The sequence below is a fragment of the Mycteria americana genome, chromosome 14 (genome assembly GCF_035582795.1).
Source record: "Mycteria americana isolate JAX WOST 10 ecotype Jacksonville Zoo and Gardens chromosome 14, USCA_MyAme_1.0, whole genome shotgun sequence".
Lineage (NCBI taxonomy): Eukaryota > Metazoa > Chordata > Aves > Ciconiiformes > Ciconiidae > Mycteria > Mycteria americana.
Genome location: NC_134378.1, coordinates 18,108,547 through 18,124,458, shown reverse-complemented (window position 1 = coordinate 18,124,458; position 15,912 = coordinate 18,108,547). Strand labels below are relative to the sequence as shown.

Here is a 15,912-nt window from a genome sequence, read left to right as displayed (position 1 = left end):
CCCCCCCCCCCCCCCCCCCCCGCGGTCTGTGCCGGGCGTAGCGGCTCTCCCCTTCTCCCTCCGGCGATCCGTACGATGCTGCCCTTCGACCCGCCGCGGCGGGGTGAGAGGTCAGGCGGCCATCTTGTGGCGGCGGCGGCGGCGGCTTGTTGTCGGTGAGGCTGCGTCGCGCCCTCCCCCGCGGGCGGAGCAGGCCCGGCGCGGGCCGGCCCGCCGCCATGTCCTCCTTCTCGGAGTCGGCGCTCGAGAAGAAGCTGTCGGAGCTGAGCAACTCCCAGCAGAGCGTGCAGACGCTCTCGCTGTGGCTCATCCACCACCGCAAGCACGCAGGGCCCATCGTCTCCGTCTGGCACCGGGAGCTCCGCAAAGGTACGCGGGGCGCGGGCCCGGCGGACTTGTCCGCTCCCCGGGCCTCCGTTGCCGCGGGCCCGGGCGGCATCGCGGCGGAACGCGCGGTCGGCGGCTCCGTCCGCCTCGGGGGGACCCGCCCCGGGCAGCCGCGGCCCGGCGGGGGGGGCCGAGGGCCGCAGCGGCTGCGCGGGGAGCCCGCTCTGGAGCCCGCTCCGGCTGCCCCGGGTAGCGGCGGGCCGCCCGCGGAGCCGCTCGGGAGTGGGACCGTATCGAGGGGCCGGTCCTTCCTCATGGCGGTCTCGGGACTGGTCGGGTGAAGGCGCGGTGAAAACTTCGTGAGGCGGGAGAGGCGGGGAGTTGCGGTCTGACGGGGGCGGCGGGACGCCCTGCTGCTGTCGTGACTGTTTACGGAACTCGGTGGGGAATATCGCTCGTGGGGGTGCGGGATATCGCTCGTGGGGGTGCGGGTGTCGTGGGCGCTGTGGCAGGCGGCGCGCGGGCAGGCGGGGGTGGAAGCTGGGTTGGAAGGGCGAGTCCTGGCCGAGGGGCGAGGACGCGCAGGCGGGCGGCCCTGCTGGGCCGGGCCGCTCGGTTCAAACGAAGATGTACCCGGCATTTTCCCCCGGGTGTACTTTCCCCCGTGAAGTGCTTGGTTGGCTGTTCAGCTTTTACATTTTGCTTTTAAATTTTGGTTTTGGATTGATACTACTCATCCATTGCAGAATTGCACTAAGGGATTAGGAGATAAGCAAAGTAAACGTGGTTGTAGAGATCTATAAAAACTCTTTGGTAGCATCATCCAGAAACGTCTTGTGCTTTTTTTCCTTGCAGGTTACCTTAACTTAAGTTAACTTCTGGTAACTTCTCAGATTGCTTCATAACGGAGTCAGGGGGACTGCCAGCATCGGTGCTGATGCCCTGTCCCCAGGGGCAGCTGGGAAAGCGGCCAGTGTCACCTTGCTCATCCTGGGCAGCCAGCAGCGTTAGCCCCTTGGAGCGGATGACGCTGATGAAGTCCTAGCTCGAGTCTTTCTGTGACTGCTGGTTGTTGCCATTTATAGCATATTTAGTATGAATTTTTGAAAGATCTGAGTTTGGCCTGCTGTGGAAATAAGCGCTTTTGTTTTCTGTCTCGTGCGTGCGTATTCACGGCCAGGATGCTCTGGAGAACAGCGTCTCCCGCTGCTTTTGGCCATAGTAAAATAGAAACTGCTGGTGTCACGATGGGAAAAGTTATGGTATATGGAAGAAATTTAATGTTGCTTTGGCACAGCATTGTCTGGAAAAATCCTTGAGTCTCCACAATAGCTTTCTCCTGCAATGTCACTCTGTTCTCAATTAAGTGGTTCTATACCAAGTTTTTTTCCTGAAGTTAATTAACAAAATATAAGTCTGTTGGTACATTAATTTGCTGGTGGGTTAGAACAGCTCATTATAATTATGTGTTTAAAGTTTATTTCTTATGCAGTTTTCCTCAGAGTTGATGTGTCACTGTGCACAAAAAAATATTAAGCTCATGTTTGTTTTATAAACTAGAAAAAAAACCGAGGGGAAGTAAGGAGATCAAGAACTACTTGCGTTGAAGGCCTCTGATTTACGTTGGTAACATGGAAATATTTGGAACTTTGTTTTTAGGCTAAAAAGTTATGAGCAACTTTGAAAACCATGTTAATGATTCCAGGTGAAAGAAGTGAGAAATAAACACAAACGCTCTCTCTTTTTTTTTTGTCCTTTTTTTTTTTCCTATTCCCAGCAAAATCGAGTAGGAAACTTACTTTCCTATATTTAGCAAACGATGTCATCCAGAACAGTAAGAGGAAAGGTCCTGAATTTACTAGGGAATTTGAGTCTGTTCTTGTGGATGCTTTTTCTCATGTTGCCAGGTATGTTGCTGTGTTATGTATGTCTTCACCTTTTCTCTCTAGATATTTGCATTCTTGTTACACAAAGTTGAATTCAATTTCATTTTGTTGGTTTTGGGGGTTGTTTTTTTTAAGTCTCAGGGGTGCTTGTACCCTCTCTCTAGTAGAGATTGGATTCTGACTACTTTGTGGCTGGGAACTGTTTAGTGTTAATATTTCTCTTTGGGGAAACTTGTTTGTATGTGAATCAGCCCCTCACAGCTTTACACATTTGTTCTCTGCATGCAACTCCTATGTACTTTATTTTAATTGTTACCAAAAGATCTTGTGGATCTGTTCATGGGTAGTGAAATTGAATAGTTGCATGTGTTTATGAAAGCCACATAATGAATGGCTCTTCCCCATTGTCAGAAGATTTTAAAAGAGCTGATATTTTGGGGCACTGGATTCTCGTCAGTCTTCTGGTTTGAGCACGGTTTCTTTTTGCATTGCTTCTTTGAACGGTTATCTGATCATTAGTCTCCTTGCTAGGGGAAGAAAGAATTCTATACATAAAGGGGAAGAAGTGATGCAGCTACCATTCCATCAAAAATGGACTATCATTTAGTTAAGATTTTCTCTAAATAGCACAATAATTCCTATTGCCTCAACTAAACAACTTTAATGTTCTGTGTGTTTAGTGGTATGCTGTTCTGGATGGCTGTCTAACTTTCAGTGCACTATATGAGTACATTTAAGTGCCTAACGATCCAAACAACCTGCTTTTTAATTGGGATGTTATTGTCTGAAACAACTGTTTGAAGTGAATACTCTGAATTGTAAATGTGTCAACTTGGGGGTATTTTATAACTCTTCTTGCAGATTCTGCAAGTTTCTTCCTTCAAAAATCCTGCTTTTATTTTGGGGTGAGAATGTGGGGCACTTTCAGGCAATCTTTGGTCCCAGTAAAAGGGGAAAATTGGCCACAAATGTGTTTTGCACAGTTTGTCTCGGACAATATGAGAGAGATTCTCTCCAAATGTGCAAATACTACAATGGATGCAGCTGCTAGTTTGGAAGATGCTCTCTTAAAACATAAGGAATGTTTTTCAGCTGAACTATGATTATTTTCTAATCTTTGAACAGAGAAGCAGATGAGGGCTGCAAAAAGCCCTTGGAACGATTGCTTAACATCTGGCAAGAAAGGAGTGTGTATGGCAGTGAGTTCATACAGCAACTGAAACTTTCTATGGAAGACTCCAATAGCCCCCAAACTAAAGGTAAATGCATATTGCTTTGTTGTGTGCTTTACTTTGTTTTTTTAAACTGGTACATGTTTCACTGAAAGTACTGTGAGGAGTTGAGCTCTGAGCTCCTGTAGCCGAGTTGTTGCCAGAGCCGGTCATGGGGATTCTTGGGGATTGTCTTGAGAGAAGTCTGACTTTTGTTGAACTCGCTGTTCCACTTTGCAAGTGTGTTGCCTTGTGACTTGTGGCTGGCAGTAAGCTAAACTTAAGGTAATTTCTGCTTCTGCTCACGCAGACGGAATACTCTAGGGCTGCCTTTAGATGTGAAGACAAGTAAGTAGGGTGCAGGGGACTGTGGCATCCACCTTGAGAGTTAAAATTGTCCCGCTTGACATCTCTGAGAGTGGTCAGCTGGCTTGTTATAATGGTTTATTCAATATTGTTAGTGCTTTCATTCTCATATTAATTTTTTTTATTTTGCATAGTTACTATATTTTATTCTGATTTTTAATAATTGGAGGCTGGAATATATGCCCAGAAGCTTGTCTGGTCTTTTTTTTTTTTTTTTTTTTCCCTTATACCAGCTGATGTCATTTGGGGAAGACAATAACTTTGCATCATTTAACATCATTAGAACATCACAGTTATAACCTTATTATTACATGAGACAGATGTGAGGAACTGAGTATAAGCTACTTGCATTTACCGTGCTTTCATACTGCTTTGGCAGATACTGCCTCTTCTATAGCATCTGAAAATATTTAACAGGTAGTACTGTAATGAAAAGAGGGGAGCAGTAGGATGCCTAACCTATGGAAGGTGAGGGTCATTAAAAATCCAGAATCCTGACCACTTCCGGTCAGGGGAATATTTGTCCACTTCGCAGCTAAAGGAAGTGTCAGTGTTTTCAAATTAGCTAAAACCACATTGCTGCTTTGAGCAAATTTTGCTCTTTTCTCCACAGAGGTGCGATGCTTTGTGAGAGAGTTGGCTTAGTCATTAGTAAAGTGCTCTTATGCCATTCTTAGGTGGTGAAAACAAGCAAGATACGTCTACTGGAGTTGCTAGTTAATACAGAATTAATATGAAGGCATGAGCATTAATATGAGACATGCATGTGAAGACATACATCTGTGGCTGCAGTTGTGTGTGTTTTAACATGCTTCTTCAGGCAAAATTACTGGATGGGTGCTTTAGCAGCTTACAGCAGAGGCCTCCCAATTTGCTGCAATTTAAGTATGACATTCAGCAGGTATTGCTATTTTTTCCCCAAATGCTGGGAGACCAACTCACCTGGCCGAAGGGGTTGTCTCTGCTGTATCAGGACAGAGGGAGTCTCTGCTCTGAGTGGTGGGAGAGGGGAAGGGTGGAAGGTGTACAGTCTCTACATGAAATGGCTCAAATTGGAGTTTTTGTGTTGTTTGGGTGCAATGCGTAAGACACCTGTTTGGCTTGAAAGGACAGAATTTACATGGCTGAATTCCTGTTGAACTGATTAACTGAGGGTTTGTCCTGCTTTCGGCTGGGTTAGAGTTCATTTTCCTCCTAGTAGCTGGTACAGTGCTGTGTGTTGGATTCAGTGTGAGAATAATGTCATAGCCCACGGATGCTGTAGTTGTTGCTGAGCAGTGCTTACACTGGTCCAAGACTCTTCAGCTTCCCAGGCTCTGCCGGGTTCACAAGGAGCTGGGAGGGGGCACAGCCAGGAGAGCTGACCCCCCCTGCCCCAAGGGCTATTCCATACCATAGGCGTCATGCGCAGTATAGAGACTGGGGGGAGCTGGCCGGGGGCAGCGGTCGCTGCTCGGGGGCGGGCTGGGCGTCGGTCAGTGGGTGGTGAGCGGTTGCATCACTTGGGGGGTTTTTGGTTTTGTTTTTTTTTTTTTCTTGGGTTTTGTTCCTCTCTCTCTCGTTATTTTAATTACAATTTATTGTTATTGTTGTTATTAATTAATTTATTTATTTTATTTCAGTTATTACACTGTTCTTATCTCAGCCCACGAATTTTCTTACTTGTGCTTTTCAGACTTTTTCCCCCATCCCCACGGGAGGGGGACGCTGAGCAAGCGACTGCGTGGTGCTTAGTTGCCAACTGGGGTTAAACCACAACAGGGTTTGAAACTGTTAATTTAAGGGACCTAGATAAGCGTTTCACAAGTGTTTAATTTTTAATCTAAACAAAATGATACTGTGTGTCCAAGAAACACAGCTGTGATTTCCTGGTGAGTTGGCAACCAACTGTTGCTCTGTGTCATCCTCCCTTTGGCTGGTGGTATCAATCCGTCCTGCTACTGTTATCTTCCCAACTTAAAAATGTTTATACAAAATCAAACCCTTCCTAAGTGTAACAGACCTTTGTCTGTGGGAAACAGAATGAAGAAATACAAATGTTTTAAGAACTGCTGTGTGCGCATCTTCACTTGGTGAGAAACAGTTTTTGTCTGGGTAATTGGAGATATTCATGTAGTGCCTTTTATTTGAGAGAACAGTTCAGGCCTTTTCATGAGTGTGAACATTGCTGCCTTCTTGTCAATTCATTGTAAAAAAACCTGAGATTTCTAAACTAAGAGAAAAAGAAATTTTAAAAACTGAGCAGAGTTCTTCTGAGTTTTTCTCCTTGTTGTGACTGGCTTGTTTTCAAATTAGCTTCTTAATGGTAAGAGCTAGTTTCACATGGGATTTTTATGGATTTCTAAGATAAATTGGTGTTTGTCCAGTTTCTGGTGGGCAACTATCTATGTTGCAGAAGGCTTTGTTGTAGTTACTCTATTCTGTTTTCAAACAGCTGAACATAAGCGAGGTGGACAATAATGTGTCATGTTTTACAGATACGTTTATCATAAAAGTGGAGAGCCATAGTACACTGCTCCTCCAAAACCATTCTGACTTCCTGGTTTTGTGTACACCCGAGATAGACACAGCTGAGAAATAGGTAGTATTAGTATCTTTAGATTGGTACAAGGTTGTGCTGTTAAAACAAAACTTTGAAGCTCCTTAAGTGTATCTGGTGCTGTGATAATGAGTATCCTTTTCTTCAGCCCAAGGTATGGCAACAAGTCTATGCAGGTAGTTCTCTACAGCTTTTTCATATTGCAGTGTCTTAAATTCCCGGGCTGGTAGGTGCTGCTTTCTGAACAGGATGGCTCTGCTTGGGTTACAGAGCACCAGTTACGCTTAGTTGTGAAACTTGCCAAAATAAAGCAGAGTCCTGTATCAGTGAGGAAAGACATCTTTAAAGCTTATCGGTGTGTGTTTCAATGGTGCAGCTGATTTCTTGTTTCATTACAGCAAGGCCTTGGGTAAATGTATAGCAATTCAGTTGGTGGTGTGTGCTAAGTTCCTGCCATGGAACAGAATTGATTGCACAAATAATGAAGCTTTCCCTTCAGAGGGGTGGAGGGGAAAGAGTACTGGCCCTTTCTAAATGTTATCTTCCCTAGTTTTGACTTCCTCAGTGGTGCAGCTTATTACTATATTTTAGTCTTTCAGGTTCCTTAAGGAAATCTGCATATACGTGGAAACGAGCTTTTGAATATTTATATCTTGCTTATATTGTTTTAACTCTAAATGTGTTCATTAAGGTTGCATTTGCTTTCTCATTAATCTCATTTTTATTAGAATGTTTCTTTTTACAACCAGTAGGGAAGAGAAGAACCATCCATTTATCTTAAAGCCTGGAAAAATTAGGTTTGTAGAGATTTGATGTAAAATCCTTTAGGTAATATAACCTATATAGCTGACACGTTTTCTTTTCATTGTCTTTGTAATAAGTAGTTGAAGGAAGTCCTTGAATGTGCTCTGATGTAGGAGTGTCACACTGTAACACAAACCTGAACTGCTACCCATCTGCTCTGGTTGTGTTCATATTGCCAATTCTGGCACAGGAAGTCAGACCCATATTAAAATATGGAGCAAAACATCAGAGAGGAGAGCAGGCAGGGATGCTTCCAAGAATAACTGAAATAAAGGCACCTGGGGACAGGACTAGGTATAATTTTGGAGCAGATCAACTCCAGTTATGCTTGACCTAGGGGAGGCTACCAACAAATGCATGTTGTAATGAGAACTTAAACAATCGTGAGTAATCTACCCCCAAAGAAACAAAGGGTTAGAACAGTTGGAGGGTACGCTGGACCATTAAGTTTCTCTTATTTTGTTCTTCTGTGTCTTGTGGTGGTCTTCTGTTTTCTTTGGGAAAGCTGTCTGGTGGTGGTTGTTGTTGTATTCAGTGTTTTGTCCTAAAGCACTTTCCAGAAGTGTCTTTCATATAAGTTTACTTGGATCTTGCACAAGTTGCTAAACCCCTGGTGCGTGGAACCTCAAGCCTACAGAAGTTTAGTTTTAGTTATAGATTTGGGAGACTTATTTTTTCTTATGCTGATTGAGGATGATAGCCCTGCCAACACATAAAAAGCCGCTTAAATTCAGCTGGTCTACCTTTCAAGTAAACAGTTACCTGTAGAACTTCAGAAGCAGAAACCCCTGGTTTACAGGTTTGCCTGTTATTTTAGAACTACGGTGGCTGTTAAATGGGGTTTCCTTGCATGTTTCCCTGTAGACAGAAGTTTCTGCTCATGCAACTTGTCATATAACTGTATGCTTAACTGTCAGAAAAGGCACATGATGGAGCTGTGCTGAAACTGATAAATCCTCATGTGAATTAAGGACCACTTGTGTGTGTGTGATTTGTGATTTTTTTTTTTTTTTTAACATCTGAACCCTTTGTGTAGTTCCCTCCAGTGAAAGGCATCATCTACACAGGGAGTTCCTTACCATGTGGTGTGGCTGCTTCTTGAATGAGGAGATGAATATAACCAACTCCTCATGAGAGAAGATGATAATTTTATATTGCCTTGAGATTTAAAAAAACCCCACATAGAAACACTGTTTTTAACAGAGCAAAGTTTTAAACTCATAGTTATCCTTTCGAATGTGTGTATACAGATTCCACAGTTGGTTTCTCTTTGCTGTGCATATGAGCCTGGAGTCAAATCGAAGAAGCCTGTTTACCTCTAAAACCAGTCGTCAAGAGATGAGAACAAAAGGGTGAACACCCTAGATGGGAAGATCTCCCATGTTGCCAGCTTACAGGAAGAACTCATACTTTGTCACTAAGGTCTTTGACACTGTAAGCTTCCTCAAGCCACTGGAGATGGTTTGAAGACTGAAAAGTTGGTGGAGGAATACCTTTACAGGTCTCTCTGGACACTGCAACAGCAAGATAACAACAACCTGGAGTTTCACTGCAAAGCTGTTATGACAGCAATTGTCTGTCATGTTGGAGACGTGGAGTGCTTTTCTCTTTGAAGGCTTTTAGGGAGTAGTTAAATTCGAGCTGTGAAGAACACCCCAACAAAGCAGGAACGCTGACTTCATCTCTAGTAGTGGCTTCTCTTCTTCTTTATGTCTGTGTCAAGAATGGGCTCTTGATTTTCCTGGAAGAAGCTGTCCATATTCTACAAGGATATCTTGATTGTTTCAGAAGATGTGTGTTTGTCCTGGTTTCGGCTGGGATGGAGTTCATTTTCTTCCTAGTAGCTAATATAGCGCTGTGTTTTGGATTTAGTGTGAGAATAATGTTGATAGCACACGGATGTTTTAGTTGTTGCTAAGTAATGCTTACACTGGTCAAGGGCTTTGCAGCTTCCCATGCCCTGCCAGGCGCACAAGGAGCTGGGAGGGGGCACAGCCAGGAGAGCTGACCCCCCCTGCCCCAAGGGCTATTCCATACCATAGGCGTCATGCTCAGTATAGAGACTGGGGGGAGCTGGCCGGGGGCAGCGGTCGCTGCTCGGAGGCGGGCTGGGTGTCGGTCAGTGGGTGGTGAGCGGTTGCATCACTTTTGTTGTTGTTTTTTTCCCTAAGTCTTGTTCCTATCTCTCTCTCTTTATTTTCCTTTTCATTACAATTGATGATTATTATTATTATTACTACTACTACTACTACTTTATTTCAATTATTAAACTGTTCTTATCTCAGCCCACGAGTTTTCTTACTTGTGCTTTTCAGATTTTCTCCCCCATCCCTGCGGGAGGGGGACGCTGAGCGAGCGGCTGCGTGGTGCTTAGTTGCTGACTGGGGCTAAACCACAACAGTGTTACATACCATTGTTGAATTCTGATCAGTTTTAGATGCCCTTAATGCTTGCTTTCCTCTTCTCTTGTTGGATATGACAGGCTTTTTCAGAAGTGTAGACTGCAATGGTTAAATTACTTCTGGCTATCAGAGTTTGAAAGCTACCCAGGCAGGGTATGTTATAATTTATGCCTGGCTTCCTGTTCTCTTTCAGGGGTCCTTTTCCACCATATGCTCTTGAGTTTGAAAATAAGTGTGAGGGGTTTTTTCCGTTTTGATGAAATGGAGGTCGTGTTTCTAGGATTCTTCAATGAGGTCTTCTGCTGCCCCTGTTTACCAATGCCAAAGGAAAAAGTGCAACAGTCCACATTTATGTCATGCTACTCATGCCCAAAATGCTGACTGCTTTGGCTGTGCTCCTTTGTCTACTGGCCACTTTGTCCCCTCAGCTGCCATTCATGCTCAGGGAACGGCCTCTCCAGGTACGCCAGCTAGCAACTGGTGCTTAGGACTGCAGATGTTTGTGCACCTACTTACCTTCAGACTGTTTCCAATCGAACTCGCTTGGTCTTGATCAGACGGAAAATTCAATGAATTCTGAATCCTCTGTGTTAGAGTAGTCAGCAAGCCTAATACTGTGTCTTGCGGTAGACCAGTTGGCAACACAGCAGGAATAGCTCTTCGGCAACTTGAATCCCAATTCTCATTTTTGTTTTTCACTTCTGTGCACGCTATGGTCATGCATTCTTCTATTGATTATCTTGTGTTTATCCTTTGTTGGTTAATTACTTCATGGTAAGTACACACAAGTGATAAATACTGATGGCACATTGTATTGGGCTACGTAACTTTAAATGCTCTCTTTGGCCATTTTGTCATCTGCACATCTCCTGTTGACCTCAGCTGGTCTCTTTTGCAGACCTCAGCGAACAACAGCCGTTTTTCTTCTTGATCTGGTGTCTTGCTTGTCAGTCAGATTATCAAGCACTCTATTACATCGGTTGTATACATACAATACTTAGACAGTACCTTTTTCTAGCCTAGATAGCTTTGCTCTAGCATGCATCAAAAGTTCATTTGGTCTAGGGTGACTATTTTCTGTGCTTCTTCACCTTCCATTGAGTACATCTGTTCTCTAACAGAGGTGTGTTTGTGTCTGCCTCACAAGGGTCGTTCAGCTTTTTCCCACATGAGCAGGACATACAGCACCTCTGACTTCGTCTCCATTAAAATAAAGTTTTTCAGACATACGTCCCACTGGACAAGGCAGCCAAAATTCTGCATTTAAGGACAGACCTTTCTGTTTGCTTCCTCATTAGAGTTGGGCAGACTGATTTAATTTTAAATCAAGAGTGATCTTGGATTTTCCTATGAATCAAAGTATATATAAAATGTTTCCCTTGAACTCCATGATTATCTTGGCAAGACTTGATTCCGTTGAAGAGATGTTCTCAAGACTCTGTCCAGAGCTTTCTCACAAATTAACCTGGCTCTTACGAATTTTGGTGGCAAGTCTGAAGAACGATCTCTCTTCTTCTGAAGGCTCGGTAACTGGATGAAAGGCTGCATTAAGACTTCTGACTCATTAAATAAACTCTCTCTTCCCTTTCAAGCTAATGTATGCTACACTAAGGTTCATTTAACCAGCACCGTCTTCCTTTATGAAGTCCTTATTTCTGAAATGTTATAGGTTACCTGCTTGGAGATTGGTTCATGCTCTGCCCATGGCTGTTGTTGCTGTCACATCTTAGAGTTTTAGTTTCACAGAGCTGTCCTGAAGTCTTTATTTTGATGGAAGAGTGGAAGGTTGAATAACCAGCAGTCATTTAGTGGGACCACAGTGAGCACCTGCAAAAAGATAACTTGAAATTCTTCTGTCCATATGTATCTTAGCATCAGTGCTTCATTTCTACTGGTAGAAATCCTTGCCTGCATACATGGTATTAACCAGAGAATCTGAGCAGGATTGAAGACCTGCCATTTATTGACAAATAGGACATTTACTTGCCTTTCCTACTTTGAGTGCAGGAGGCACGAATATGTATACAGTGCACACTGCTGATATGAAGAGTGTATCCTTGTACTTGCAGGTACAGAAATACATGTGTGGGCAAAGTCAACCTTTTATTGCTGTTTTGCATTTGAGTGTTTGGAATATGATGCCAACGTTAGAGTCCAACTGTGGTCATCCTTCTCTTCAGAGAGCTCAATCATCAGAGCATCTGGTAGAGGTTTTTTTGAAGTAGAGATAGTTAAGGTGGGCAGATCTGGCATCCAAATAAGTTGCTTATATGTGTCTTTAGTTGCAGAGGAGAAGAAGTCTTTAAAGCGGACTTTTCAGCAAATACAAGAGGAGGAAGATGATGATTACCCTGGGAGCTACTCACCCCAAGACCCCAGTGCTGGGCCGCTGCTGGTAGGTGGAATGGGTTGAGAGTGGGAGCTGTTCTGAAAGCCACCTCCTGTATGGTACAGCCACAAGGTGGAGCTGCCAACAAGTAAAATGCTTTTAATGGAGAAATTCAGTTGGGGCTTGAGAAGTCCATGTGAAATGGACCAGGTTCTTTTTTCATATTGAAACACTGTGCCACTCCCAGGTGATTTCAGGTAGTCTAAACCGGGGTCTGAGTAGTACTACCAGTAAAGAATCTCAAAGGACTGCTAGAAGAACAGACCATGTTTTAAATTCTTTCTGAGGACAGTGTGTAATCCCTCAAACCCAAAGCTGTAATGCAGTTAAAACTTAATTTTTTTTGGTAGGACATCTCTCTCCATGAGCTATTAAAAAGCGCAACCTTTGATAGGCTTGTATGGAGTTGGTTAGGAAAACCAGTTCTGAATACTTTATTTTGAGGCTGACATGCTAGTGGTATGGAAATAGTAGGAATGAAATAGAGCATCACTCTGACCACTTAAGGCTACAAAATGAACGTGTGTTAACCATTGTCTATTTTAAAAGAAGAAAAAAAAATACACCATCCATCTGGTAGAGTGGTGTACAAACATCAAAAAATAAAAATAAATAGCAGTTGTCAAGGAAATAAGTGAGATTTTTTTGTTGTTTTTACCTCCAGATGCCTTGCAGTTTATGGTTTCTTTTGATAAGCTTTGTGTTTGTTACTGTTGGAAATCATTAGCAGTTTGGAAAGAAGTAGTAAATATTAGGTAATGGATGACTTTATTTTTTGGATTAAAAAAGAAAATTTAAAATTTTTCAGTGTTTTTGTTAGTTTTCAAACTATTGAAATGTAGTTTGAACATCAGTGGTGGTGTTTACAGGGGTAGTGTTCCAGTTTCAAAAACCTCCCATTAAAACTTCAGTATTTTTTAAAACGAAGAAGCAACGCCTTTTTCTTCCTGTTCAGGGAGTCTGTCTTTCTCCTTTTTTCTTTTTTTTTTTTTTGAGCAGGGAGGAAATATGGTGTGTCAGGGGAGGTCCTCTTAAGGCTGTCCTCATCCACATCCTTTTTAAGCTAGGGTACATTTTGAGTGTATTCATTTAAACTGACACATTTTTCCTCATTGCACTAAAACCAGCTGAGAGATGAAGTTGAGGGGATACAGTGGAGTCCAGTTTGATTGCAGATTGCAGTGTGCTTCCAGCGAGCCACTTGAGTGGAGTGAGGATAGCAATGGCTTTGCAAGATCAGGACAACAGAAAGTTTGCTTTAACAGGGATAGCTTTCATTGTCATCAGCCAGTTACAACATTCTAAATCTTATAATGTTGGAAATCTGACACAGTTTTGTTTGGACTGATAGAAGTTTCATTTGTTTTTTTGTTTGTTGGTTTGGTTTGGGGTTTTTTTCTGTGTCAGCATGCACCTTTGGAATAGAACAAAGGTGCACGTCCACTCCTAGTCTAAGAGAAAGTGCCAGGGATGCTCAGCTAAAAGATATAGTCCCAATTTGATGCAACACAAAGGACTCATGGCTGTTTCTCAGACTGGTGTGGTCATGTACTTTTAAGCTTTGTCTTAAATGATCACTTCTCTTAACTGGAATGAGAAGTTTTCCATTGCAGAGTCTTGAAAAAGATGATGCTACTGTAATTGTGCGTAAGTTCCTAAACAATAGGATATTGTCAACTTAGTGAATACTCCCTGTGTTAGGAAGCAACGGTTTAAAAATTATTTGAAGAAAATATTCCAGAAATGGTTGCTTTCAAGGTGGGTGACCTCAGATGCAGTGGCCACATCCACAGGAGACGGCATGAAAGTTACCTGGTTTTAATGTTAGCTAACTTGTCTTGTAGACCGAGGATTTGATCAAAGCCCTACAAGACCTGGAAAATGCAGCATCAGGAGATGCAACAGTGCGGCAAAAAATTGCCTCCCTGCCTCAGGAAGTTCAAGATGTTTCATTACTGGAGAAAATTACAGGTATGAAACTGGAAGATGAATGAACATAAGCCCAAAGAATAACTTAAATCAAAGATTCTTTTTTTTTCTTTCTAAATAATCACAGCGTATGGTGGAGTGAATTTCTGCTTTTGTGTCCTTGTTTTATAGCTCTTGGGTAATTAACAGATAGCAATCTTATGAAGTAAAATTGAAGATGAAATGTATATCCATTTTTTCCATTTTTTTGGCTCGGACCAAGGCTTTTGTACTTGGAGAGCACCAACGACATTTTGCAAGAATGTACAACGACATTTTGCAAGAATGTAAAGGAAACAGGGCCAGAGTTCTCAATGGATGATGGATGTATTTTGATTTTGAACACCTTGACTGTTAGATATTTTTGAGTTTTATCAGACCGTGATGGGTGTACACATACTCCTTGATAACTACGGAAAAGGAAACTCGCTACCCCCATTAGTCTGTCAGTCTTTGTTTAAATGGACTTTTGCAATTGTATTTGAAAAGTAATCTTAATAGAAGCATTTAAAGGTTGAACTGATTGGACTCTTGTTCCTGGGATTAGTTTTCATTTAGAACTCATGAACTGTCACTTATTCAGTCTTTTATAATATACTCTTACAGTATCCAACTGTGAAGTCTAGTGTGCAATTCATATGTTTGCTTGTATTGATACATTCGTTTTTCAGAGAAAAGAGGAATTTAAAAGTGCGTACCATGTTTAAATGTGAAAGCCACCTGATTTGTTTAACTGAATTCTGAAAGTACAGCCTAAAGTTTTAGTTTAATTAACCTGTTTATAGATTTCCCCCCCCCAATCATTGACATCTCTACAAGGATAAAATGCAATCAATTCTGTCAGTGTCTAAAAACCACCATTCTTGGGTTGTTAGTCCTGCCTATTTCCTTTATATCCCCTGGGATAAGAACTCTTATTTTCCTGTCAAGCCAGTATTTATGAATGAGATGTTACTGTACGTGTGCCTGGTGAATCGTAGCCCTTCTGTCAAAGATGAAAGTTTTAAATGTTGTCCTCTAAATTACCCAACACTTTTGCATGTAGACAAAGAGGCAGCCGAACGTCTTTCGAAGACCGTGGACGAAGCATGCCTGTTACTAGCAGAGTACAATGGCCGGCTGGCAGCAGAGCTGGAGGACCGGCGCCAGCTGGCACGCATGCTGATCGAGTACACCCAGAATCAGAAGGATGTATTGACGGAGAAGGAGAAGAAGCTAGAAGTGAGTAGTGATTACACTGGTGCCGGCAAGCCGATTGCCTCACCAAATGCTCCCGCTTGACTCCTAATCTATGTGTTTCTCTCAAGGGAGATGATTCTAGGTGTTATCTTTACACTTGGAGGAAAACAGGAGTAAGAATGCGGTGTAAAAAGTCTGGAGAAGACAGATCTGCTCTGATGTTCAGTCTAGTATGTTTCAATTCCAAAAAGTCAACCTCCCTTTGCCATCGTTAGCTGGGGGTTTTTATTGGTTGGTTTTTTTGTTGTTCTTTTCTGTGTGGTTGGGTGCCCCTCATCTGCCTTCCCAGCCCCTTCTTGATAAGGGGGTGCAGTTTAAACAAGATCTTCTGGTATCCATCCTTTAACAGCCACTCTTACCTACAGCTTCTGTGATGGAGTGTAAATTGGGCTGATCCCGAAAGATGACTTGCATTTCCTGCCGTAGCTCCCTTGACCAGGGAGGGCAGGACACTGTAAAATGAGGCTACGCCGGCTGGACCTGAGCACCAGCTGCACGTCCTAAAGCGCGTGCAGGGGCTGCGGCAGCCAGCCGTTTATCTGAAACGTTCTTTCTCGGAGGAAATTCTTTCAGCTCCGCATCTTGGGACTAGTGTGGAGGTTTAATTAATGATTGTGGTTGTGTGTCACTCTGCCATCTGTTAAAGTGCCCCTCGGTGGCACATTAAGGGCTTCCTCGACACTGGCGGCTGCTGGTTATTATGAACAGCTGTTGCTGGGTGGGACGTGAGTTGCTGTAGAGGACAAAATCTTCTGGAAGGAGACTGTGCTGTAGCAATTGC

General features: G+C 43.1%; 1 protein-coding gene across 5 annotated transcripts in view; it reads left to right on the top strand.

Moving 5' to 3' along the window:
• Positions 1-7: 7 nt before the first annotated feature.
• Positions 8-15,912, top strand: part of RPRD1B (regulation of nuclear pre-mRNA domain containing 1B) — a 30,396-nt gene continuing 14,491 nt past the window's right edge. For 2 of the 5 annotated variants that reach the window (XM_075517426.1, XM_075517425.1), the window contains exons 1-6: positions 9-369; positions 2,105-2,234; positions 3,339-3,472; positions 11,818-11,930; positions 13,769-13,895; positions 14,938-15,113. In XM_075517426.1, the coding sequence (XP_075373541.1) occupies positions 219-369; positions 2,105-2,234; positions 3,339-3,472; positions 11,818-11,930; positions 13,769-13,895; positions 14,938-15,113 (831 nt within the window). In that variant the 5' untranslated portion in view covers positions 9-218. Of the gene's footprint in view, positions 370-2,104; positions 2,235-3,338; positions 3,473-11,817; positions 11,931-13,768; positions 13,896-14,937; positions 15,114-15,199; positions 15,362-15,496; positions 15,521-15,912 lie in introns of those variants that run through there. The other 3 variants (XM_075517424.1, XM_075517427.1, XM_075517422.1) reach the window with 3 other exon arrangements.